Here is a 23497-nt window from a genome sequence, read left to right as displayed (position 1 = left end):
ATTTACAAGTAAAAGGGGAACCAAAATTAAACAGGCTGATCTTTGAGATCTTATCCTGGAACATGATCCTACTTCAACATGAAAACATCACATTGATCTCCATGAACTGGTCTAATTAAATACAGAGACATGGAGCACAAAGATGCTCCTGGCCTAAAAAACACCTCAGGCTCCACTACAATTGAAGTCTCTGAGCCTGGGGATTAGAGCAACAAAAACAATTCCAGGAAGGGAAATTGCTATCAGAAACACAGCCCCGAGTTTTGGCACAAGATCCATAAAATGTGTTTCTTTCAACCCTGAAGCACTCAGCTCAGGGAACAGAAAGCAAAACCTGCAATGTTTTGTGAGTTTGCCCGAGGGCCTCACTCCCCCATCGCAGGGAGGAAGCACTCTGCCTTGTACCACAGAACAGCCGGCTGGGCTCGGCAGCTGCACCTCAGAGCGTGATCTGGGACCGCCTGGCGACAGCTGACCTTGGCCACATGGCCCTGCCAGCACCAGCGCTTCAACTGACCCCAGCTCAGCCCTGTCCTGCCAGGACTCCTGGAGCCCTTCCCGCCCCGCAGTGCTTCATGTTCTGCTCTAGCAAAGAAGGGACAAGTTTGGGCATTTTTTTCACCTTGTTTTTGGCTGAGCTCCCCCCTTGTCCATGGTTCAGCAGTAGCAGCAGAGGTGATACTGTGGCATCTGTTCTTCCTGACCCCACCCTCTCTGTTTGCTTTATTCCTGTATTTCATTTTCTCTGCTACAGCTGGTGTGTGCTGGAGTCACATCTGTCCCAGGCAGGCACAGCAGCACTGGCTTCCCCACAGCGCCCCATGCCAGCCCACCCACCCCAAGTCCTCTTTCTCAGGATGTGACAATCCAAAGGTCATGCAGCCCCTGGCCTCCCAAATACAGAATCCATGCAAATGCACATATCCAGGAAAAATAAAAACTCCAGAAGTTGTTAATTTCACATTCTTTATTCTCCTGTGTCAGTCACCACAGCTATCTCTGTCTGTCCCTATGGAAACAGAAGGTTATGTGTGTCCTTGCAAATGACTCCTTGGTACTAAAAATAGCAGCCCTGGAATAACTCAGGCCTCCATACCACATATAGAAGTTACTCCCAGGGGGTATGGCAGCACTCACACGCTATCCAGGAGCGGAAGACTCCTACTCCAAGGCTGATGACTGGTGTCTGCTTGGCAAGCCAAGTTCCCACCTTCAAGGCACAGAGGTCAGCAGCCAAGGCAGCAGCTTGGCGCACTTAGTGATCACTTGTGCAAGGTGCACGTGGCCAACACTGAACCAGAGGCACTGGGCACTAATCTGCCCCTGCACAGTCAGTTCTGAGAGGTACACAGCATTCAGTTCTTGGGTCAGACACTGTCTAAGTGGCACGTGGAGCCCTGCCCAAAGACATGACTTATTTCCAGGGACACCTCCACTAGACCAAGATGCTCACAGCCCTGTCCAGCTTGGTCCCAGGGATGAGGCAGTTGCATCTGCTCTGGACAACCTGAGCCAGGGCCTCACCATAAACCCTCCTTTGTGTCCTACCTAAGCCCACCCTCTGTCAGTTTGTACCTGTTGCCCCTTGTCCTTACAGGCCTTGGTGAAAAGCCCCTTTCCATCTTTCTTACAATCCCCCTTTAGACATGGACAAGACACAACAAGGCTCCCTGAGCCATCTCTTCTCCAGGGTTTGCCCTAACAAAAGTGCAGGACCTTATCAAAGTTCATGAGGTTCCTGCAGGCCTGAAGGTCCCTCCGGATGACATCCCCCTCCACAACTGCACTCCTCAGCCTGGTCTCATCCTCATATTGGCTGAGAGTCCATCTGATCTCACTCTATGCACTGATGAAAACACAGAATAGCACTGCTCCCAGTACAGACCCTCGAGGGACCACTCATGTCAGAACAGTTGTAAGGAAGACGCCATTAAGAGTGTTAAGAGGAGCCCCATGCAGCATTCAGCATTGGGGTGGGCAGAGCAGGTCTGCCAAGAATGGAGATGTTGTGGAAGGGAGTGTGAAAGGAGCTGCCGGCCCAGGGCCAAGGAGCTCCTTGCCCCACATGGGCTCAGGTGACTGCACAGCAATGCTAGAGCAACTGTCACCCCCACAGTGGCACTGTCAGTAAAAGCCTCTCGTGCATGGGACTGAGCAGCATCAAACAGTAGTGCAAACATGGAGTATTTGTCTGACCTGTGAAGGCAGTGAGTGCTTTTGGAAATAGGTGAGAAAGCTCCTGTTCCTTGACAAAATCCAGGGGGAAGAATGGGACAGATGAAAAAAGGCTCTTGGCTGGAAGTGGAAGGAGATAGTTGAACAGCACCTGGCATCTCAAGAAGAAAAACATCTTCGAGTCCAAGGCCACAGTGGTGGACATCAGCAGGAACGACTGTCATGCAGAATAATGAAGGCATTTCTACCTTTGGGAGGGCTGATGTAACAGTGCCAGGGAAGGTCCTGTGCTATTTCTGGAGGCAAGGCAGTCCTACAATCTAAGACCAATTTACAAAGGGAGCATCCTCTTGGTATTCCAGTGTAACAATCCAGATTTGAGAGCTGATGTCCAATTCAGTCAGGCTCTATGGTGAGCAGGAGACAGACCAGGCTAGTCTCACCTTATCACCTTGGGATAAGGATCCCTGTTACAAAGCCAGAAAAACACCTGGTTATTAACAGTTCTTTGGGAAGAAACCTAGTTTGACTTCAATTTATGCAAAGTAGAGGAAAAAGTCCCACACCAGAAGATCAGTATCTCAGCAGGACTGCTCCATGTCCTTGGCAGCAGGGAGGAAAGGGGAGAGTTCTGCTGCTGCAGGGCAGACCAAAACCCCATGCCCCTGGGTTGGCAAGCATCAGGGAAGCTGGGAAAACCTACCCCCAAAGGGTAAAGCTCTAGAAGCCAGAAGCACAAGGCAAGAATGAATTTCTCCCTCAGGCACTCGGAGCAAGTGGGATGCAAAACACTTACCCTTTCAGGGCAAGGAGCCTTTCTGGACCTTGCCAGGCATCAGCTGTTCCCTGGAGGCTTTTTCAAGACTGGAGGTGTCAGATCTGCGTTTTGCTTTGGACAGACCCCACACAGCAACAGAACCTGCCACTACCAGGATAATCAGGAGCCCTAGAGAGGAGAGTGCACAAGCAGAAACCCACTCACTGCTCTGGTGTTGGGACAGGGCACTGCTGCTCAACACCTTGAGCCAACAACCAGAGATGAGCAGTGTCCCTCAAGGGCAAGGGAAAGACAGAAACGAGGTAAGCTAGTGCCAAATTGCATGGAATGGCCTTTCCAAGGACACAACACACCCAAGGCAGAACAATAGTTAAGCTGTGGTGTCAGGCCTCCCTTAGTCCTCCCAGTGCAGCAAAAGCAGCTCCTGATAGAGGTCTGGAATTGATCCCATCAGGATACTCAATTTATAGCCCAAGGTAGGTAGGTCCAAGACCATGTGCAGCATTCTTGAGTCTCACATACCTGCAACAATCAAGATCCACATGTAACTTTGACTCCTCGATGGCACAGAGGCCTCAAGTGCAGCTGTAGGCTCTGTGAGGAAAGAGAAACAAGTCCATGAGGCTTTCAACTCGCCTTATGGTCAGCACTCAAAGCAGTCTCCAATCTACACCTGGCTGAGTTCCCAGGTCACCTCAAGAGCACCAAAAGGCTTTTTTCAATTCAAGCAAAACCTTATCTGCCACTACCAGAGGAAAAAAGTTCTACTGGAAATGCATAGCAGGGAAAGGTGGGAAATTTCCCATCTGGAGCTGGAACTGCAGCATCCCAGCCTATTCTTGTGGCACTGAGAAGCCACAGGTACAACCAAAATGCAGCTCTTCACCTCACCTGCCAATTGAACAGGTGCAGACATCAAACACAAACCCAGTCTCTAGCACCTACAGTAATCCCCCTCCTCTCCACACCCTCAGAAACCCCTGGGTGAGGGAAGCCAGAAGTGCCTTCCCAAGCACCCCAGACAGCCAATGGCTCTGACAAAAGATGCTCCAGGGCTCTGGTATCGACAGTACTGGGGTGCAGGCACAACCGGACACAAGTCCAGACACTGTGTCTGCAGCTCCTGGCCAGCCCTGATGGCCCAGACTTCCCCCTCATCCTCTTCCCTTCGGCCTGCCCATTCCCCAGAGATCAGAGGAGCTCGGGAGGTGGAGAGATTTCAGTGCCTTCTCGAAGCAGCTGCTGGGAATTGCATGTTCTGGAAGAAGGAAGGATGTACTTCAGAGGCCCTTCCCGAGGGAGCCCTGAGGGGCGTCACTGCCGTTCCAAAGGAAGCTGAAGGCTCGCGTCCCCCACAGCGCTTCCTCCACTCAGTCACCCGCGGTGACCGCAGCTGCCCGGATCGGCCAGAGACGGCGGGGAAGGCTTCGGTCCAGCTTGCCGCCACCACCCGCACCCCGGGGCCCCGTACCTGCGCTGCCGGTGGGTGGCACCGCCGAGGTCCTCGGCGGGGTCACCGCGAGGCTGCTGGGACTCGGCTCCGCCGCGGTCGCGGTCCCGCAGCTCCACTCGTCCTCGCCGTCCTCACAGTCGGGGTGGCCGTCGCAGCGCCAGTCCTGGGGGAAGCAGATCGTGCCGGGCGCGCACTGGAACTGGTCCGGGAGGCAGCGGGACGGGGCGGCTGCGGGGAACGGGAGCGTGAGGGGAGGCGGGGGGGCCCAGCGGGGAGAGCCCCCCCCGCGCCCCGCAACGGGGGGACCCCGCGCGCGGAGCGCCCGAGACTCCAACCAATGAGAGCGAAGGGCGTGCGCGGAGAACCAATGGGCACCGCCCGCCAGGCCGCTCCCCCAGCTCACCGTTGCCTGCGGGGAGAGGCAGCACCGGCAGCGCCACCAGCAGCGGCAGCAGCACCGGGAGCCCTGGCGGCAGCAGTCGCGGCCCAGCCATGCCGCGGGCCCGCACCGCAGGGACTCACTGGGGTCGTCCCGCCGCTACAAACGCAATGTGCAGGAAAAGCGCGTGCGCTCAACCCCGACTTCCACCAATGGGGTGCTCGGGAGGGCGGGGCGCGGATGCGCGCCCTTGAGGAAGCCCCTCCCACCTCCCGTGCCCTTGGGGGCGGGGCCCGCCCATGCCGAGCGGCGCTTCCGCGGCACCGGAGCGGCCCCGCACCGGGCCCGTGCCAGCCAGCGCCCGCCGAGCCCCTTCCCAGCTCCAGAAACAGCCGGGCCCTCCCGCAGCTCCCTGGAAATCCCTCAGCACCGCGATCGGCATGGACCTACCGGACCGAGCAAGGTGCGGTCACGGCAGGAGAGCAGCACTGGCGGCGGGGGGCCACTGCCCCACGCTGCTGAACTTTTCTCGCAGAACCTGGGCCCGGGGGGAGCCCTGTGAGTGAGGCTGTGTTTTACTCAGCTCTGCTCTTCATTGACTGCCTACAGTTATAAATGCCCCTGTCCTGTGTCACTATTCCAACCAACCAAATACACTAGTATTAAACAGCAGTAACTTGAATAAATCAAATAAAATACACAGAATGGGGGGTAGTGATCACAGCTTTATATACATTTATTAATCAGACATCAGCACCTTCCAGCGGCATGGAGCCACATCTAGCACAGCCTCCCCATCAGAGCTGCTCTGGAACCACTTGTGCCCATCATGCAGCCTCAGCTCGCTCCCTGCTTACAAGTAGGGCTCGTCCGTGGAAATTTCCCACTTCTTCAGTGGTGGTCCTGGTGTCACTGGTTTCTTCCCTGTTGTTGTCACTGCAGCGTCTGAACTGGGGTAGAGAAAGGAAGAGAGAGAAGAGGCTTTAGCAACAGTCTGGAAATCACACTTGAATTTCATCAAAAGTCCAAGCTGCAAAGTAGTGCTGGAGGTATTTGTTAATCAGAATCCCAGAATGGTTTGGATTGAGTGGGACTTTAAAGCCCACCTCATTCTAGCCCCTGCCCTGGGCAGGGACACCTTCCACCATCCCAAGTGTCTCCAAGTTCCATCCAGCCTTGAACACTTCCAGGGATCCAGGGGCAGACACAGCTTCTCTGGGAAACCTGTCCCAGGACCTCACCACCTTCACAGCCAGGAGTTTCTTTGCAATATCCCATCCAGCCCTGCCCTGACAGTGGGAAGCCATTCCCTGTGTCCTGTCCCTCCAGGCCTTGTCCCCAGTCCCTCTCCAGCTCTCCTGGATCCCCTTCAGGCCCTGCAGGGGCTCTGAGGTGTCCCCGGAGCCTTCTCTTGTCCAGTTGAGCACCCCCAGCTGTCCCAGCCTGGCTCCAGAGCAGAGGGGCTCAAGCCCTCGGAGGATCTTTGTGGCTTCCTTTGGACTCGTTGCAACGGGTCCCTTCTTGGAGACACCAGAGCTGGACACAGATGATCCAGGTGGGGTATTGCCAAAGCAGAGTGAACTTCCTCCCGCCTCACTTATTTGCAAGGGAATAAGAGACCCAAATAACCAGTTCTACATTCTTCTGCCAATCGGGATAATTTCCTACTGCTGCTGCGAGCGTTCTGTGTTCCTGGTACAAATCAGGAACAAGGCTGACCCCGCTCCACAGTGGCAGCGGCGTAGCTCCGCCCGCATAAGACCTACCTGCGGGCCTGTGCCCCCGCGGGCAGGGTTCTCTGCGCCGCCGCCACCACCACGGGCGGCAGCGACTCCCGGCGCCCGTCCCGGCTGCAGTAATAGTTATCGGCGAGCTTGTGGCTGGGGCCCACCGGGAGCCGCGGCGGCGGCTGGGTCCTAGGCAGAGAACGACCCGAGCGTCAGCGGCGGGGCCGAGGTGGGGGCGGCTCAGCGCCCCGCCCGCCGCCCGGCCCGGCCCGGCCCCGGCACCTCTTAGCGATCTCCTCGTAGCGCAGCTGCAGCTTCGCCTGGAGATCCCGCTGCAAGGCAAGGCCGGAGCAGCTCAGGCGGAGCTGCCGCCCTGCGCCGGAGGCTCCGCAGAGCCGGGGGCGCAGCGCAGCGTCCCGCGGGGCAGAGGAGCCCCGTGCCCGGGGTTGTTCTTACCCCCGCCAGGAAGTTGCGGAGCCGCTGGATCAGAGTAGTTGCCGTCGCCATCTTGGCCGCGGTGAAGGGCAGGGGCGCGGGGGGCGCCGGGAGCGCGCGCGGAACGCTGGGTCTCGCGAGACTTGGAGCTATATAAGGGGACGCGGGATTTCGCTACTCCTTTCCGCGCCCCGGAGCCGCCATGGACACGAGCCGCGTGCAGCCCATCAAGCTGGCCCGGGTGGGTACGGGGCCGGGGGGGCCGCGCTGGGCCGCGAGACCGCGCTGACCGTGCTGACCGTGCTGACCGTTCACTCTGTCCCCGCAGGTCACCAAGGTGTTGGGCCGGACCGGCTCTCAGGGGCAGTGCACTCAGGTGAGCGGGCGGGGCCGGGCGGGCGCGGTGCCGCGGGCCGGGCCCGGCCAGGCTGACGCGGGCCCGCCCCGCAGGTGCGCGTGGAGTTTATGGACGACACGAGCCGCTCCATCATCCGCAACGTGAAGGGGCCGGTGCGAGAGGGCGACGTTCTCACCCTGCTGGAGTCGGAGCGCGAGGCCCGGCGGCTGCGCTGAGCTGGACCCGGCCCCCCTGCTGCCGATCGTCCGGCGGGGATGGAGCCTGGCGCAGCTCGTTCGGCCGTGGGGCGCGCGTCGGGAGGAGCGTGACGGCCGGGTCACTGCAATAAAGGGTTTTTCCAGTAGCCCCTTGCCCGGGTTTCACTCATCAAGCGCCGCCCAACAACTCTGGTTTGTCTCACACCTGAGCACCTGCCGCTTTCCTCGGTTTCAGTAGCAACATGCCCTGGTTGTTACTGGGGTTGCACATAGTGTCTTCATTGTATTATCACTGTTACTGCATCTTTATTGACCTGTCATAACAATACTAATTCTGTTTTAATTATAGTAGTCTTAATCCTGACTTTCCTGGTAAACAGTTTTCTTTATGTGATGGTGAAGTGGCATTGGAAACTTACTGAACCTCGGTGGAATTAAATCACAAGTTGGAAGTCAAGCTCGGTACCAGCTTTCAAACCAGCTTTCAAAACAGCCTGCTGCTTCTGTCTGTCTGTTCTCAGTAAACTGCTCAGTGAATGCTGCCATAAATAACACTTGTTGTCCTTCCTTGCAGTCACGCACAGAGAGCAAGTGCTTGTCATGCATGTTGACTACTCCATCTCACTTTCTTAGGCTTTCCCTTCCACCACAAAATCAGATAGCAAGATGTGTTTTAGGGTATTACATAAATCAAAAGCAGGGCTGAAAAGTTTAGAATGAGCCTTAAAGCTGCTGGTTCAAGGGCCGGTTTTTAAGGATTGGCATTTTTTATCTGCTTATAGAGTGGTCCAGGTTTGTGGTGTGTTTGGACAGTCAGATCTCCAGCCTCTCATGTATGGTCTCTGATAGGAGTGGTTTTTGTCTACAGAGTCCTGAGTTTGAGGTAGTTGGGTGGCAGGTGTGACTGAGGATTTGGGTGTCCTAAAGCTGAGCAGAGCACTGCACAGATGTGCATTATGTTGAACTGGAGCAGGCACTGAGGTTTGTTGTAGGGCTGATGTTAGACTGTGGGATTTGTCCCTGTCCCTGGGCAGCTCATGGGCAACATGAGGTGAGGAGTTTGTGCCATGGAGAAAACCCTTGTGTTTGTGCTGTTGCTTGATGTAGTCTGTGATTCTTTGAGGGTTTCAGTTTCAGAGAATTAGCACAAGGCTCTGCTCCCTGGCTCATGTGGTGCAGCACAACTCAGAACTGGGGGTGCCAGAAGTCCTCTCAGAGTTCAGTTCTGTGGCTGCTGTTCATTCCCCCACTTCAGTTTCATCAGTGACCCAAGAGTGTTTGCTCTGGCCCCTGCCAGCCCTCAGTGCTGGGTGACTGGGACCGAGTGGCTTAGAGAGCTTCTGAAATATCCCTGTGGAGTCAGCCTGGTCCCTGTCCACTAGTGAAGAGGAAATTTGCATCTTCACACTTGGTCTGGTGATTGCCCTTTAAGGATGCGGTGTAATATGAGCACCACAGAGAACCAGGGGTGGTGCAGGGCTGCAGTAAGAAATGGGCAAAGACTGCTGCAGCTGCCTGGGACACTTCAGCAGGAAGAAAACCAGACAGGGATGTAGCCAGTGCATAAACTTGCAGTGAATGACTTGGAACATGGGGTCACCTGCTCAGGTCAGGGGCTGTGCCAGGCAGTGCCTCTGCTGCAGCTCTTGCAGGGTTTGTTGTGAGCCAGACAAGAAGGCAGGAGACAGCAGATGTAACTGTAATATTTCAAAATAACTTTAAATTTTATTTATATCTTCAAAATAAACATCAGTATTAAAATACCAGTAAACAGAGTAGTGTATTAGGGAGTGGCAGCAAGCGCTGTATATTAACTCCAGTGCAAAGCTGACAGCAAGTTTCTGCGGAGGGCTGTGGGGCTCCCCAGCTCAGAGCAGGTTGGGCAGGGGCAGAAGTGGGGAGGCTGGGCCAAGGAGCAGGGATGTGGGCCACAACACTGCCTTTGTGAAGGGCTCAGAGCAGAGCTGCATTGCCTTGCAAAACCCTTCTTCTGGTCCTTGTCCTTTCCCTGTTCCCACACCACACGGTGCTCACACACTTGCACAGACACGTTCTCTGACATACATGTTCCCCTTTGCAGCCTCCAAGTGTGTTCTCTGAGCTCTTCTGGCCCATGTGTTTTTCCTGGTGGTGTCTTCAGCTGCTCTCCCTTTTGGGATAGAAAGTGGGCAGAGAGGCACTTTGCTGTAGGCTCTGGCTGTCTGCACAGTCTGTGTGACTGGCTAATTAGGGAAATGTTTAGGAGGTAATTGGTCTCTCTTCCTTGGGAGAAGGACCTGCTCCCCTTGTGGGTTATAAGATAGGCAGATTTAGTCCCCAAATGCATCCTCAGGCCCTTTCATTACAGCTGCAACTCTAACTGCTCAGAGGTTTTGCTCCCATTGCACAAATCAAATCGCAAGTAATTTCATGTTGAACTTCATCCCTTGGCCAAGCAATATAATTTTTTTGCTTTGTATGCATGTGCTTGAAAAGAGGAAAAAAATCAGATTTCAGCCAGGAAAGGAAATGCCAGAAAAGAAGGGCAAGTATATGAGTCTGGAAATACTTCCAGCCCTGTCCAAGGCAGCATTCCCTCTCCTATTGCTGTACAGGGTGTGCCTGCAGAGCACAGTGTCCCTGCTAGGGCCAGGAGCTGTCACTTGCCCTCCTGGCTCCATGTCACTGGCACTGCTGCCTTCTTGGAGCTGCCAGAGAGCACAAACCAGGTGTGTTTCTTCTGGGTTGGCTCTCTGCTGTTCCTCCTTGCTGAGGGCTCACAGGTGGCGCAGCTCCAGTGGTCATGGCAGGGAGCAGAGGGGATGGGGTGGCTTCTGCTCCCTGCATGTCCCGCCCTGAGGTCACTTGGGTCCGGTCACTTGGTGGTGAGGTGGCCACGTGTGGGCTGCATCCAGTGGAGGAGACGGGTGAGGGCAGCCCAGGGATGGTGCTTGTGACGGGACTAAAGCTGCAGAGAGCGGTTTGGCACAGAGGTGGCAGGGGAGGGGATGTGAATCACAGCCCAGTGCTGATGGGGGCCCCTGGCTGGATCCCAAGGTCGCTCTAATTTGGTTTCTTTGGACTCCCAGGGCTCTTGGTGGCTGTCGGTGAAGTCCCCTGCTGCAAAGAGAGTAGTCGCCTGAGACCCCTCCAGTGACTGGTCAGGGCCAGCAGGGCTGTTCTGAGCACGTGGCACCTGAAATGCTCTGCTCTTGCTCCTGCAGGCTCTTCCTGGAGACACTTGTCTGTGTCTCAGCCCTTTCGCCTCCCGTGGGGAGCGGTGTGGTACTCACAGGTACCTGCGCCTTCGTGCTGTTGAGGTGGGTGTAGAGGAGCGCAGCGATGTCACTGTGACCGGCCTCCAGCGCGATGGCAACAGCATTGTTACCATCCTAGAAAGTAAGGGAGAGCATGCAGAAAGGGCTTTGGGGACAGAACACAGCGTGGGCTGCCCAGGCCCAATGGCAGAACCTTACACTGTCCACGATGGAGACGTTGCAGGTGGGCTGAGCCAGCAGCAGCTTCACGGTCTCCAGGCGGCCGTGCTCGCAGGCACACATCAGCGCAGTGGAGCCCTCCTCGTCCTGCAGGTTCACGTCGGCCCCGCAGGCGAGCAGGGCTTCCACCATCTCCTGCCGGCCGTGGCTGACAGCCAACATCAGCGCCGTCTGGCCAGCCTGCAAGGAAGGGACACTGCCAGGCCACCCCCGCCCCCCCGTGCTACCCACTCGTGCCCACACCACAGGACCACTGCTGGGACAGCCCTGCTGCCAGGCAGGAGGAGCTCCTAAGGTGGTGCCCTCCTCATGCACTGACACCTCCAGGTTTTGGAGCCATTGTCCTGCCCTTGGAAGAGCTGAGCGTGGCTCTGGCGTCTGCCTGGGGTGGGAGGGTCCAGATGTGGTGGCCCTCAGACCGCACCAACCTGGCTGGCCTTGGCGTTGACGTTGCCCATGCTGAAAAGCCTCCTGACCACATTCATGTCCTCCTCCTGCTCAACAGCTGCCAGTGCTGCCAGCATCAGGGCGGTGTACCCAGCTTTGTTCTGGTGGTCCACGTTACATATCCCTGAGGGAGTGGGCAGAGGGGGTTCAGGATGCTGCAGGGCTGGTGGGAGACATGGAGCAAGCCACGTGCCTGGCTCCCCCTCACAGTCCTGCCCAGGGTGCTGTGAACCTTCCCACAGGCACAGAACTGCTGATGGGACTCCCCCATAAAATCTGGGCTCCCAAACGGGCTGTGGTGACTTCTGACCCCCACAGCTTTGAACAGACACAGACCAGGGTAGCTCTCCTCACCCTCTGCTGCCAATGCCTTTCCCCTGTGCTGACAGGGCCAGGACATGACCTGGGGTACAGTGGGACGGTGGCCAGGGGATGTTTCTGGGGCTGGGGGGCACTGACCCGTATCCAGCAGCAGCCACACGATGTGGAAGTTGGAGTGGGAGACACTGTAGTGCAGGGCTGTGTTGCCATTCCCGTCTGCCAGGTTCACCACGTGGGCCAGGAGAGCCGGTGAGACCTCAGCAAAGGCCAGGAGGTGGTTGGCAACCGTGTCAGGGATGGACGACTTTTGGCTGGACAGACGGAACCACTCCTGAAGGACCAGGCTGCTGCTGGCGAGCTGTAGGCAGAGAGGGGCTGAGCTCTCCCTAAGCCTCTGCATGCCCCCGCACCCTGGCACCCACCCCCTGCTGCCAGCCCAGGTGGCAGGGAGCAGAATCCCTGCTCCAGAGGGGGTGGGTGAAGGCAGGACCCTGAACTGCTCAAACCCATGCTGGGCATGGCCTGAGCCGAGTCCATGTGGGTTTTGGGGTTTCTGGACAAAACCTGGAGCAAAGGGCTGAATTTTAGGGGAAGGTGCTGAGCCAGGCTTTGCTGGCTGCTCTCTGAGTAGGGCCAGCTCTGGGGGATGTTGGCAAGGGCTGGGCAAGCCATCCCACCCCAGCACGCCACTCACCACCTCTTTGCTCTTGGCAGCACCCGGGTGGCCCAGGTGGGTCTTGACAATGAGGCAGGCCTCCCTCATCCTGGGGCTCAGCTCGAACCTGTGGAGAGTGTGAGTGTCCCTGGTTTGGGGCTGCATCACCCCACCAAACCTGTGAGCTCCACAGTGCCTGTAACTCTCCACAAGGTCTCCAGAGTGCAGCCTCCAGACTGGTGGCTGCACCCTGGCTGCTTCAGCCTCTGCAAACCGCCATAGAACAGAGCCTTATATGGATGTGCTCAGGCACAATTCACCCATTCTTAGGCCACATTTTTTCCTTTTGTTCAAAAATGCTATTGAAGGCTGTTGTTTTTTTTGTCCCACTCTAAACTATCTTCTCCAGCAAAGAAGCATTTGGGGCCTCTCATCCTTTCCCTAGCAGACCCAAGAAACTGGAAGGATTGTTCCTGATGAATGGTCTCTGCAGCTGAATGGGTTTTTCCCACTGGCAGCACTGAAATTGGGGCAGATGGCCGGACCTGCAAGGCCAGTGCCATGGCTCCCAGCTGGCCAGGGAGCAGGGAGCCTTCTTCACTGGCACTTACTTTTCCTTCACCTCAGGGGGCTCCAGCAGGGTCACATCAGTCCCCTTGCACTCCAGTCTGGATTCGCATGTGCCTTCCCCGGCCTCCTCTTCGGAGGTTTCGGTGTCTCCCTGCTCTGAACTGTTGGAGCTGTCGGCTGAAGCCTTCTCAGAGGAGCTGTTGCCTTCTTCATCCTCCTCACTGGATGTGCTCTCATACCTGCACAGAGGGAGGATGCTCAGTGGCAACACAGCACCAGTCTGGCCCCCTTCAGGCCCTGCCACTGGCCCTAGCCCAGGACAGGGATGCAGGGGACCAGGATTGGCTCACAGGGGTGGCAGGAGCCCCTGAGCACGTACTCCCCGTTCAGCACGCCCACAAACTGCAGGCTCTTCTTGCTGCCGTCGGCCTCACTCCGGGGAGGACCGTCCCGCTTCTTCATGATGGACTTCAGGGCTCCTACAGGGAAAGAGATGGATGCCAAGGGCCAGTGAGCAAGAATCATAGAATTTTAGAATCATGGAATGGTCTGTGTTAGAGGAGACCTTAAAGATCATCTCATCAGGGACACTTTCCTTAGACCAGGTTGCTCAGAGCACCATCCAGCCTGGCCTTAAACACTTCCAGGGATGGGACATCCACAACTTCTCTAAGTATCCTGTGTCAGGGCATCACCACTTCACAGTAAGGAATTTTTCCTAATATCTAATCTAAACCTACTGTCATTTTGAAACCACTCCCCCTTGTCCTGTCACTACATGCTTGTGTAAACAGTCACTTCTGGAGCTAGCCAAGCACCCCAAACCCACTAGACCCCTGGGCGGGCATGGAAGGGACATGGGCAACTGCTGGGGCATGGGTAGCATTGGCCCTGCAGGCATTGTCCCCAACAAGGGCATCCTCTCCCTTCCTGCAGGAACATTCCAACCCAGATCCTGGCATCATTCCTGGTGACACTCACCGGCTGCAGGGCTTGGAGCAGCTCCACTGTCCTGTGCTGGGGCTGGGTCCCAGTTGCTGTGTGTTGTCTCCAGCACAGTTGGCCCAGGGCCTTGGCTGGCTGGGCACATCCCCGCACCCGGCTCCTGCACCCGGCTGCTCAGGCCATCACCCAGGCCAGGCTCCATCACCTCACCCACACCAGGCTCCTTCTCCTCTCCTGCCAGGACAACGCTGCCCACATCTGTCTGGCTGCCCTTGTCATCACAGCTGGCAGCTGAATCGGGTCCGACTGCCATGTCCCGCCTGTCAGGGTGGCAGCACTCCACGCCTGCCTCTGCTGTCTTTGGGGGCTCACCAGCTGCCTGGCTCTGTGTCACTACCACAGCCTCCACCAGTGCCTCGGCCACCTGCGGCATGGCCATCACCTCCTTGTCCACCTGCCCGCGGGGCCGGCGGGCGCACACCTCCAGCCGCAGCTCCTCCAGCTCCCGCGTGGCCTCCTGCAGGTGCCCCTCCATCAGGGTGATTACCTCCTTCTGGTGCCCTACCGTCTGCTGCAGCAGCTCCAGCTCTCGCTCTGCCTCAGTGGCCAGCCCCAGCGAGGACTCTATCACCCAGACAGCCACATCCCTGCGTCCCCGCACGCCGCTGTCTGGTGCGTCCCCACTCTCCTGCTGCGACCGGTAGTAGAAGACGGCATCTGTCATGGCCCGATCCTCACCCACTGCCACAGAGCGGCATGGCCTCTCAGCCACCCTCTTGCCTGACCAAGCCCTGATGTTCCGCTCTGGCACAGCCAGCTTCTCTGTCAGCTTCCTCAGCTCTGCAATTTTACTTGTTCGTCCCTTCACCGGCTCTGCTTCGCTCTCTGGCCCTGTACGGGGCCCCTCCTCACCCTCTGCCCTTGCCTCAGAGCCAGAGGGATGATATAATGCCTCGCCAGGCTCTGCTGACAGCTTCTCCAGCAACTTTGCCTTCTCCCTCTTCAACTCACAGATCTGCATCTCCAGGAGCGGGATGGTTTTCACCTGCTCCTCCAGCTCCCGGAGCTGCCGCAGGGCTGCAGCCATCTGCTCCCGCACGTGCTGCAGCGGGGCCGTGCCGAGCCCTGCAGCTGGCGTGCTGCGCCCCGAGCTGCCAGGGCTCACCCGGCACCAGCCCGCCTGGCCCTCGGTGCCCACTGGCACCCAGTGGGGTGGCTGGCCCAGGGCACCCGGCAGGCCAACGTGGGAGGGACCACCAATATCCTGCAAACGGCCCTGTTCCTGCTCCAGCCTCCTGCTTGTCTCCAGCAAGGTCTTCTCCACCCGTGAGTTTGGCACGAGGCACTTGCGGGTGGGAGGCGGCAGCAGCCGTACTGGCGGCGGCGAGATGGGCTGGGAGGCTGACTTGCTCGCAGGCTCCAGGGGTGCTCGGCCGTGCGGGGACAGGAGCAGCGCAGTCCTGCCCTCCTCGCTGGCCGTGGAGGTGAGTGACTCGGTGGAGGTCCAGGCGCTGGTGTGGCTGCTGGGGCTGCGCAGTGTGCTGGGCGGTGGACGGGACCCTTTCACCCTGCGAGGCAGTGGCACTTTTTTGAGTGTTTGGCCACTTTCAATATCATCAACATATTTCAGGAAATCAAGGTCCAGCAGGAAGCCATAAGGGGTTTCCACAGAATACGAGCTCTTCTCTCCATCGTCCTGGTCCCGATACAAGAACGGGCCCCCAAGATCTGCAAGAGGAGAAGGGACGGTTAGTGGAGACAGGATGGCTTTTCTAACTGGATTATACTGGAATTTACAGCCTGCAGGCCCATCTCCTCCATGATGTGCAATGTGTCTGTCTCCAGCACCCTCAGTGCTGTAGGGTATCACAGGGCACACAGTCCATGTCAGGGTTGGTGCTGGAGTGAGGAACTCCACTGGGATGGGATGGGATGGGATGGGATGGGATGGGATGGGATGGGATGGGACGGGACGGGATGGGATGGGATGGGACAGCTCAGCCCTGCCACCCCCCTTGCACCCCTTTCCCTGTCACTACCTGGTAACAACCCTGGTCTCTTTACCTGGGAGGTTCTGGTTCAGGGGTGCTGGCTGAGCCATCTTCTTCCCAGAATGCTGCTGACCAGAAGACCATCGACCTGCAACGAGACCACGTCTGGCCAAACCCTGTGAGCGCAGGGCTGGTGCGCTCCAAGCAACCACACAGACCTGACCCCCACCCAGGGAGAGCCCTGTGGCTGCCCCCTGCCATTTGCCAGGTCCCCTGGTCCCTGGTCTCCCCCAGCCCAGGGCTGATGCTGGAGCTGGTGGCTGGGCGAGTGCGGTGCTGCCCGTGGTGCCAGGATTGTTTTGTACATTTAAGGAATGCTCCACAGCTCAGCTGGGATGGCCAGGCTGCCAGCTCCAAGGGTCACAAGTTGGAGCTTGGCCATACAGTGGGAACAGGCCAGAAAAAAAAGAGGCTGAAACCTGTATAGGTGCAATAGTCAGTGTGAAGTTTGCTTTGGATAAAGGGAAACAATGCTTTGACAAAGGCACGTGACTGCAAGGAGCAGCCAGCACCTGTCAGTGCTGGGTGTGATGCCCATTCTTGCCACCCAGAATGCCCCACAAGGCCTCAGGAGTGTCCTGAGGGGCCAATGACCCCCAGGAGGGACCTGACTGCTTTCCCTTCTCCATGATGTGGGATAAGACAGAGGGGAATGAAATGGGAGCCTGGTTTTCCCAGGAGCCAGGCATGGACACACTGGAGGAGGGCCAAGAGGATACGGTCCAGAAGTGAGCTCATGGCTGGAGGTGCGACCAGCTGTGAGCTAGGACCTGCTGCAACATCTGGCAGCATCTGGATGCTGGAGCCCAGCTGTGAAGTGCTCCTGGCAGGAGCAGGATGGGACAACAGCACCTTGGGAGCACCCATTGCTGCTGTGCATGGCATTGGAGTTCTGATGGCTGTGCCCATGGGGCTGAGCAGCTGTTGGTGAGCAAAGCATTTGGCACTGGGCTATTTTCAGAAGAAAGCAGGGGAGGAGAAATGCCACAGAGGAATGGTGGCTTGGGCACAGCCCTCAGGGAAGCTGAAGCTCAGAGCTGCCCAGGGAACGGCGCAGGATCTGGCCTTGGCTGCACAGAAACACCCATGTCTGCCCCTCACACTGGAGGGCCATGCCCCAGCCCCAGCGCTGCAGCCACCAGCCCTTGGCCCCCCTGACCCCGTGGAGCAGAGCAGCTGAGGCAGCACCAGGCCAGGCTCAGGCTGGGCACCGAGTTCAACTGGGCAGAGATAAAACACTTCCCACTAGCCACCAGGACAGATTCTGGGGCTCTCCCACTCCTCTGGCAACCCACCCACAGCCAATGCACATCCCAAATTCCACCTCCCTTGGAATCATCCCACCTTCAAGCAGGGACCCATTCCACCTCCCTGGTAACATCCCAGCTCCATACTGGCATCCACCATTCCCAAGTTGCTGGCTTCATGCCCAAGAGGGTCCACACATCCCCCACCTCCCCTAGTCTCTCCCATCCTGGGAAGAGTTGGGCTTCCTCCTCTGCATGGCCCTTGCTGCAGGTAATTAAACAGTGCAGGGGCCAGGACAAACTTCCTGCTGGGCTCCACACACGTTGTAAATCAAAGTGGAAGAGAGAGCAACAGGAGCCAGAGCCAGCGGGAGCGTTTCCTCAGGGGGAAGTGGCCGGCAGCTCCCTTCCGCTGCCCAGCCTGGGTATTGTCCTGCCTGGGGACAGGAAAAGCCTCCTCTGCCAAGGCCTGGAGACCTCCCACGCCACTCCAGCAGCAAAGGTGCCCTTTGCACCAGCACTGCACTGGTGTCCCCTCCACTGAGCTGGGGGACAGGCTGCTTGTCACCTGCCACCTCCTACGGCCCCTTCAGCCAATGTCTGCAGCTGCATCCCAACTGTGGGGGACATCCTCCCACTGCTTCCAGACCCATTTCTTTTGGTCTGATAGGATGGGCTGGACTAGGCACGAGTTTCTGTCTTCACTCAGCTCCAAAAATGGTGATGGGACCTGCCAGATACCAACCATGTCCAAGTGGCCCCAGGGACTCCATGATGTTCAAACCCTCCTGCAAGGAGCAAAAACCCCCAGGCTCCTCGGGCTGTGCAACTGTCCCTGGGCTGGGGAAGAGATGTAGGGCTGGACTGGACAAGTGGGGGCAGATATGCAGCAGGTTGAGTCCCCACACCCATGGCCCAGCCACTGTGAGCACCAGCTGGACCTGGACCATGGCAGCATACAGGCAGCCGCCCTCCACCTGGGCTGGAGTCTTGCTGGGGCCAATGATCCCAGCCATTTGGTGCCAAAGGCTGATTCTCAGCAGCTTCAGCTGCTCCCTTGGGCACTGGTGCAGGTTGCTGAAGGGCCTGAGCACACGGACCCCTGTGGGGAGCCCTTACATGATCCCAGCTCTCTTTGGAAGCAATGAGTGCTGTTTCTAGCACTGGTGTTTCAACAGAAAAGCACGATGGCACAAGCAAAGGACTGGTAGAGAGGCTTGGCAGTGAGGGGGAGAGGAGGAGGATGCGCAGGCACCCAACCACCATAGGCAGGGCTATGTTCTGCCCTGGGCTCACACCTGTATTTTCCCCTCATGCTGTTGTACCAATGCCAACATGGGAAACACGGGGCCCAAACTGGAGCTGCTCTGCTTGATTACAATCAGAAGTCATGTCAGGGATGAGAGAGGCTGGGCCCCTGGCACAGCCCAGGTACCACCCAGGCATCATGCCCCAGCCCCAGCTGCAGGAAGCACCTTGCAACCCCTGGCCTCATGGGACAATTTCCCCTTGGGGTTCCCAAGCTCCTGGACTGGCCGAGGAGAGGTCTGGGAGAGCGGTTCCTAAAGCTTGAAACCTTTGGGCCCTTTTCCTCCCTGGGGCCACAGCTGTATCAGCCCTCAGCCCGGTCCAACCACCTGCTGCAGCGCAGCCCGAGCTGCTCCACTGGCTGGACACAGAGAAGGCTCTCCCTGGCTCTCCTCCTGAGCCAAAATACTGAGGTCATGAGGAATGTGAGAAGAACAGAGTCCAGAGCAGCCCTGGCCAGCACAACTTGATTTATCTCAACCAGGCATGCTTCCCTCGTAGCTGAGCAGGCGATAAGCCCTGAAGCTTGGAACTGAGGCTGTTCCAAAGTTAAAGGGAAACCACTGAGCAAGCACACGGCTTCCTCCACTGCCAGCAGCCTGCCAGGATTCGGGCTCCTCACACAGTCAGCTGTCACACGTGCTTGTCACCTGCAGTGTTACCTGCCAGCACTGTGGCTGGGTGCAGCAATAGGTATCCAGGGCTCACGACACCTTGGTGTCCCTGTCCCCTGCTGCAGGGGCTGTATGGGACAGCCTGTGCCTATCTGCCCAGGCAACCCTGGCCAGCTGTCTATGCTGGAGCTTCTCCTGGAGGAGCTGGATCCAGGTGGGTGGGTGCACAGTGCTGACCCAAGGAGAGAAAGGGAAATTATCATCTCAACAGCCTAATTTCAGGGTTGGACTGTTATTTCTGGAGTTGTCGTCATCGATGGCCCGGTTGGCTGGGAGGCCAAAGGGGCCGCCCAGGCTCTGCACCCACTCCAGCCCCTCGGGGACCTCCCTGAGCTCACACACAACAGGTGTAGAGTCCACACACAAACTTACCCACGTGGGAATCAGCTCTACCCTCACACCTACAGCACTATAGGCTCCCTACAGCTTCACCAGAGAACATCAACCCCTTCCCTTGCTGCCCAGCAGCACCTTCCACCAACACCTCCCGATTCCCTCAGGGCTTCATCAGCAGCGATGGCCTGGGCTTGTCCTGCTGTGAGGAGGGGCTCGGAGATCAAACTGAATTTACACGTGGGAAGCCCAGGTACAGGTGAGGTACACACACAGCACCGTGCACAACCCCGGGGTGGGATCTCCATGTGCTCCAGGAGCACCCCGAGCCCCGAGCACTCCTGCGCCCTCCAGCACCCCGGAGGGGCCTGCAGCATCCCGGGGTGCCATGTCCCACCACCCGGGGAACCCACAGCACACCCAGCCTGAGGAGGTCCCCAGGACCCCAGGGAGTCCCCAGCCCTGCAGTTCCCCAGCTCCCCGGGAGTCCACCAGCATTCCCAACCTTAGGGGTTCCCGGCAGCCCTGGGAGACACCCAGCAGCACATTCCAGACACCGGCACGTCGGGGCGACAGCCCGTCCCCAGCCCAGGGGACCCCGGGGTCTCCCCGCCGCCGCCACCGGACGGGGGCAGTTCCAGCCCGGCCCCGGGCCCGCTCCCGCCGCCGGGGCCGCTCGGGCGGAGCCCCCGGGGCAGCGGATGCCGGGGCCGCCCCATCCCGCCGCGGTCCCGCCGCCTCTGCGGCGCTCCGGCGCGGCCCGTCCGGGAGCCACGGGCGGCGGCGGGTGCGGGGCCCTGCGGGGGCCGCCACCGGGACGAGCCCCCGCCGCCACCGGGCCCGCCCGGCCCGTCCCGTCCCGCCCGGTCCCCGCCGTCCCTCACCGTACCGCCGAGCTCCTGGGCTGCAGCCTGGACACAGCCCCGGGCCCGGGACTCTCGGGCTGCTCCGCGGCGCCGGGCAGCGCTGCCCGCCGCAGCCCCGGGCCGAGGGCGGGCGGGAGCGGGAGCGGGAGCGGCCGGGGCGGGGCGGGGGCGGGCGGGGACCGGCCGCGGGCCCGACGGGACGGGGACCGCCCCCGGCCGCTCGCCCCGCGGCATCCCCGCTAGCTCCCTCTCCGCCTGGGGAGGGGATCTCGCTGTCCCCGTGGCCGCCCGGGGTGCGATGTGCCCCGTTCCTGTCACCTGGGGGGAGGGGTGTCCCCTACCCTTGTCACCCCCCGGTCCCCTGTCCCGATTACCCTGGGGATGGGGTGCGCCTACTACAGTCACCCTGGGGACGGGATTCTCCCTAACCTGTCGGCATCGGGGATGGTCACCCTACAGAAAGGGGGATCCCCTGCTCATATGGCCCCGATGCTGCGGTACCCTCTGCCCTGAGCTCAATCCCGCTGCTGGCTGGGCCCCGGCGGGTGGCTGGGGTCCAGCTCCTGCACCACCGTGCTCCCCCAGCACAGCCACCCTCGCACATCTTGCCCTCGTCCCACCCAGGGCCGGAGCAATGTGCCTCTGGGCCTGGCTGGGCTCCCCGGGCCTGGCCCCGCTGGGTTCCTGGCAGCCCTCCCTGTCCCAGCAGCGGCTGTCTGTCTCCTTTTCTTGCCAGCTTTCTTCCCCGCCTGCTTCCCGTGCTGCTCGCTGAGCCGCGAGCTCTGGGCTCTCCCCCCATCCTGTAAGGACCCCGGCCATCCCCCACCTTAGAGCTTGCCCTCACTAACTGCTGCAGACCTTTTCAGCGCTGAAACCCTCAGCAAAGATTCTTGCTTCTTTTTCTTTCCTTTTCAGCTCTGAATTTCACGGGTATTTTTCCATATCTGGCACTTCTGTAACACTACTCACGGGAAGAGCAGAAGAAACAAGATGTGCTTCCCGACGTCCCTCCCAGCTGCTGGCAGGCAGTTTGGGGACTTCCTGGGAAAGGGTTTGCATCCGGACGGAAGTACCTTAATAGCTCTAATGAATCTACCTCCACTGACAGACCTCGTCCCTCTCCAATTCATTTGCATACTTGGCCTCCCCAGCATCCTGTGGTAATGAACTTGGTGATTTCACGCCCTCAATCAGTCTCCAAAGCAGGTCTGGAACAGCATGGCTCTTGCCGATTCACTGACTGCTTGGAGAAGAAATCACTTGGGTCCCCTGTACAGTGTGGCTTTACCTTCTCTGTCCAGGACAGGAAAGGTGAAGTCTGGGGCCATGAGCCAGGTCCCAGCAGTGCCCAGCTGGGCTGTGGAGCTCATGCCCTGCATCCTGGCTCAGAGTTCCATGATGGGCCCACATCCAGGTCCCTCATTTCTGCTCTTGGACATCTGATAAAAATGTCACCCACCTCCAGGCAGCAATTCTAGTTTCCTCCCTGCAAAGGGAAAAAAAACAGCAAAGGAGGAGTTGAGGAAACATGAGCCTAGGAAAGTGATGTCACTGCAGATCTCTGGGTGCCAGACCCCCACGTGACTGTTGCCACCCCAGCACGAGGGCTGAGCTGTGGAAGAGTGAGGAGACTACAAACAACCCAGCATCACCAAAGAAATACAGCCCTGGGGCTGCCTGAATGTGGTGCTGGATCACAAAACTGTGTGAGCGCAGAGATATTTCCAGGCTGAGACTCACCAGCAGCCTGTGAACAAGAGGGATGGCATTGTTCCCTGCAGGGATCAGACTCCTCTGGCTTTAAGCTCTGGTCACTGAGAAGAATCAAACCCAAGGGACAGCCCTTGTTTCTAATATTCATTGTTTTCTGCAGAAACAACATGGGACCCAAATATGAGGCCATGGCCAGAGAACTCACCTAGGCTGGTTGATGTTCACACCCCGTGTAAATCCCATCTGCATCCAAGAGCAGATCACGTGGAGCAAAGTGATTCTGCAGGCTTGGCTGGCCACCAGCGTGGCAGCTTCACCCCACGCCAGGGACGACGCCGAGCCAGGACCTGCCTGGGCTGTGGCAGCAGCTGGCCCAGGCTGGCACTGCCCAGCACGTGTAGCTGAACCCAGGCTTGGAGGCAAATGGCAGAGGCTGCAGCCACCCCTGTGCCAAGGTCTGGGTTAACCAAAGTGTAACTGTGAGGTTGTGAGTGTTAGAACTGGTGCCTGTGTGGGCAGAAGATGTGCAGATGCTCAGTCTGGGAAAGGCTACAGGTAAGGACCAGGGGCTTCCACAGAATGGGGCCAAGCTCTTGTATTCAGCATCTCTCCCATAACCCTGCATGGAGGGGTGAGGAGGGCTAGCCAGGCTTCTGTTCCTCTTGTAGGGGCAGTTCTGCCAAAAAAACCCTCGGTGGTTTCCTGGTGGTAGAATGTTGTCATTCAGCTGTCTGGGCTCTGCTGACTTTCATGGTGTCATTTTTGGGCCTGGCACAGCTGTTCCTTCACAATGGCCATTGAAATCAGCCCTGACTCTCGTAAGAGTGTCCATCTGATCAAAAAGCTCCAGCAGCTGATGAGTTTTCATAGAATCAGATCTACTCAAAAGCTTTTTTTGGTTCAGAAGAAGGTCTCAAAAAATTGCTTTCCTTGTGAATCCCAATCCTTTCCTCTCTGTCAGTCCCTACTAGGACTGTGAATGTGATCGTGCCTCTTTTCCCATCAGAGCAGTAGGAAATGTGGGTGCACCTGTGTGCATGTGTTGTGACTCACACCAGCACAGCTGGTGCTTCTCCGCAGTGTGCTGGGAACAGAGCCCCAGGAGCTGGAGGTGACTGCAGACTGACAGAACAGGCTGCATCTTTGTCCCTCTGCACACAGCACAGGAATTGGGTGGTGCTGGCATATGAGAAAACACACAAAGCTTGTCCAGGCTTTTGGCAGGCTACAAGCAGGCATTAGCTGTCATTCTGTGTCATTCAGATGGCTCCTGGGTGGAGAGACCCTGAGAAACGCTGCTGGGAAAGGGCTGAAGCTGCATGTGCTGCAGCATGAGCCATTCCACTCGCTGCAGCTCTGGATGACTCTGTTTGTTCCCTGGGCAGTGAC

General features: G+C 58.2%; 4 protein-coding genes across 8 annotated transcripts; 1 reads left to right on the top strand and 3 right to left on the bottom strand.

The window, feature by feature from the left end:
* Positions 1-958: 958 nt before the first annotated feature.
* Positions 959-5021, bottom strand: CD320 (CD320 molecule). Its single transcript, XM_084221217.1, has 5 exons — positions 4810-5021; positions 4425-4634; positions 3476-3547; positions 2972-3121; positions 959-2642 (listed from the first exon to the last, which is right to left on the bottom strand). The coding sequence occupies exons 1-4, from the start codon at positions 4898-4900 to the stop codon at positions 2976-2978; spliced, it is 519 nt and encodes a 172-aa protein (XP_084077343.1). The 5' UTR covers positions 4901-5021; the 3' UTR covers positions 959-2642; positions 2972-2975.
* A 476-nt stretch (positions 5022-5497) lies between these two features.
* Positions 5498-7072, bottom strand: NDUFA7 (NADH:ubiquinone oxidoreductase subunit A7). Its single transcript, XM_084220982.1, has 4 exons — positions 6969-7072; positions 6795-6844; positions 6552-6701; positions 5498-5735 (listed from the first exon to the last, which is right to left on the bottom strand). Exons 1-4 carry the CDS (start codon positions 7017-7019, stop codon positions 5639-5641), a joined length of 348 nt encoding a protein of 115 aa, XP_084077108.1. The 5' UTR covers positions 7020-7072; the 3' UTR covers positions 5498-5638.
* Positions 7073-7112: 40 nt separating this feature from the next.
* RPS28 (ribosomal protein S28) lies at positions 7113-7648 on the top strand. The gene is made up of 3 exons (XM_084220984.1): positions 7113-7188; positions 7276-7323; positions 7398-7648. The coding sequence occupies exons 1-3, from the start codon at positions 7150-7152 to the stop codon at positions 7518-7520; spliced, it is 210 nt and encodes a 69-aa protein (XP_084077110.1). The 5' UTR covers positions 7113-7149; the 3' UTR covers positions 7521-7648.
* Positions 7649-9202: 1554 nt separating this feature from the next.
* KANK3 (KN motif and ankyrin repeat domains 3) lies at positions 9203-20544 on the bottom strand. Of its 5 annotated transcripts, none has more exons than XM_084221156.1 (11): positions 20419-20544; positions 15981-16055; positions 13953-15644; positions 13351-13450; positions 13013-13210; positions 12441-12528; positions 11885-12104; positions 11407-11549; positions 10958-11158; positions 10775-10873; positions 9203-10601 (listed from the first exon to the last, which is right to left on the bottom strand). In XM_084221156.1, exons 2-11 carry the CDS (start codon positions 16015-16017, stop codon positions 10545-10547), a joined length of 2835 nt encoding a protein of 944 aa, XP_084077282.1. In that variant the 5' UTR covers positions 16018-16055; positions 20419-20544; the 3' UTR covers positions 9203-10544. The 5 variants fall into 5 exon arrangements, with proteins under 5 accessions (XP_084077282.1, XP_084077283.1, XP_084077284.1 ...); XM_084221157.1 differs by having other exon boundaries at positions 9203-10598; XM_084221158.1 differs by having other exon boundaries at positions 10781-10873.
* Between the last annotated feature and the right edge of the window lie 2953 nt (positions 20545-23497).

The sequence above is a fragment of the Fringilla coelebs genome (assembly GCF_963513975.1).
Source record: "Fringilla coelebs genome assembly, chromosome: 24".
NCBI lineage: Eukaryota > Metazoa > Chordata > Aves > Passeriformes > Fringillidae > Fringilla > Fringilla coelebs.
The sequence above is the reverse complement of the archived record's forward strand: the minus strand, read 5'-3'. Positions and strand labels throughout refer to the sequence as shown.

Coding starts and splice junctions, on each gene's coding strand:
- KANK3 (XM_084221154.1), bottom strand. CDS start 16,017: ATGGCTCAGCCAGCACCCCTGAACCAGAACCTCCCAG. Junction 13,451..13,952: donor TGCTCCAAGCCCTGCAGCCG/GTGAGTGTCACC, acceptor CTTTCCCTGTAG/GAGCCCTGAAGTCCATCATG. Junction 11,159..11,406: donor TCAACGCCAAGGCCAGCCAG/GTTGGTGCGGTC, acceptor CCTTCCTTGCAG/GCTGGCCAGACGGCGCTGAT.
- NDUFA7 (XM_084220982.1), bottom strand. CDS start 7,019: ATGGCGACGGCAACTACTCTGATCCAGCGGCTCCGCAACTTCCTGGCG. Junction 6,845..6,968: donor TCCGCAACTTCCTGGCGGGG/GTAAGAACAACC, acceptor CTTGCCTTGCAG/CGGGATCTCCAGGCGAAGCT. Junction 6,702..6,794: donor TACGAGGAGATCGCTAAGAG/GTGCCGGGGCCG, acceptor TTCTCTGCCTAG/GACCCAGCCGCCGCCGCGGC.
- CD320 (XM_084221217.1), bottom strand. CDS start 4,900: ATGGCTGGGCCGCGACTGCTGCCGCCAGGGCTCCCGGTGCTGCTGCCG. Junction 3,548..4,424: donor GCCACCCACCGGCAGCGCAG/GTACGGGGCCCC, acceptor CTTTCCTCACAG/AGCCTACAGCTGCACTTGAG. Junction 3,122..3,475: donor GTGGATCTTGATTGTTGCAG/GTATGTGAGACT, acceptor TCTCCTCTCTAG/GGCTCCTGATTATCCTGGTA.
- RPS28 (XM_084220984.1), top strand. CDS start 7,150: ATGGACACGAGCCGCGTGCAGCCCATCAAGCTGGCCCGG. Junction 7,189..7,275: donor AGCCCATCAAGCTGGCCCGG/GTGGGTACGGGG, acceptor CTGTCCCCGCAG/GTCACCAAGGTGTTGGGCCG. Junction 7,324..7,397: donor CTCAGGGGCAGTGCACTCAG/GTGAGCGGGCGG, acceptor CCCGCCCCGCAG/GTGCGCGTGGAGTTTATGGA.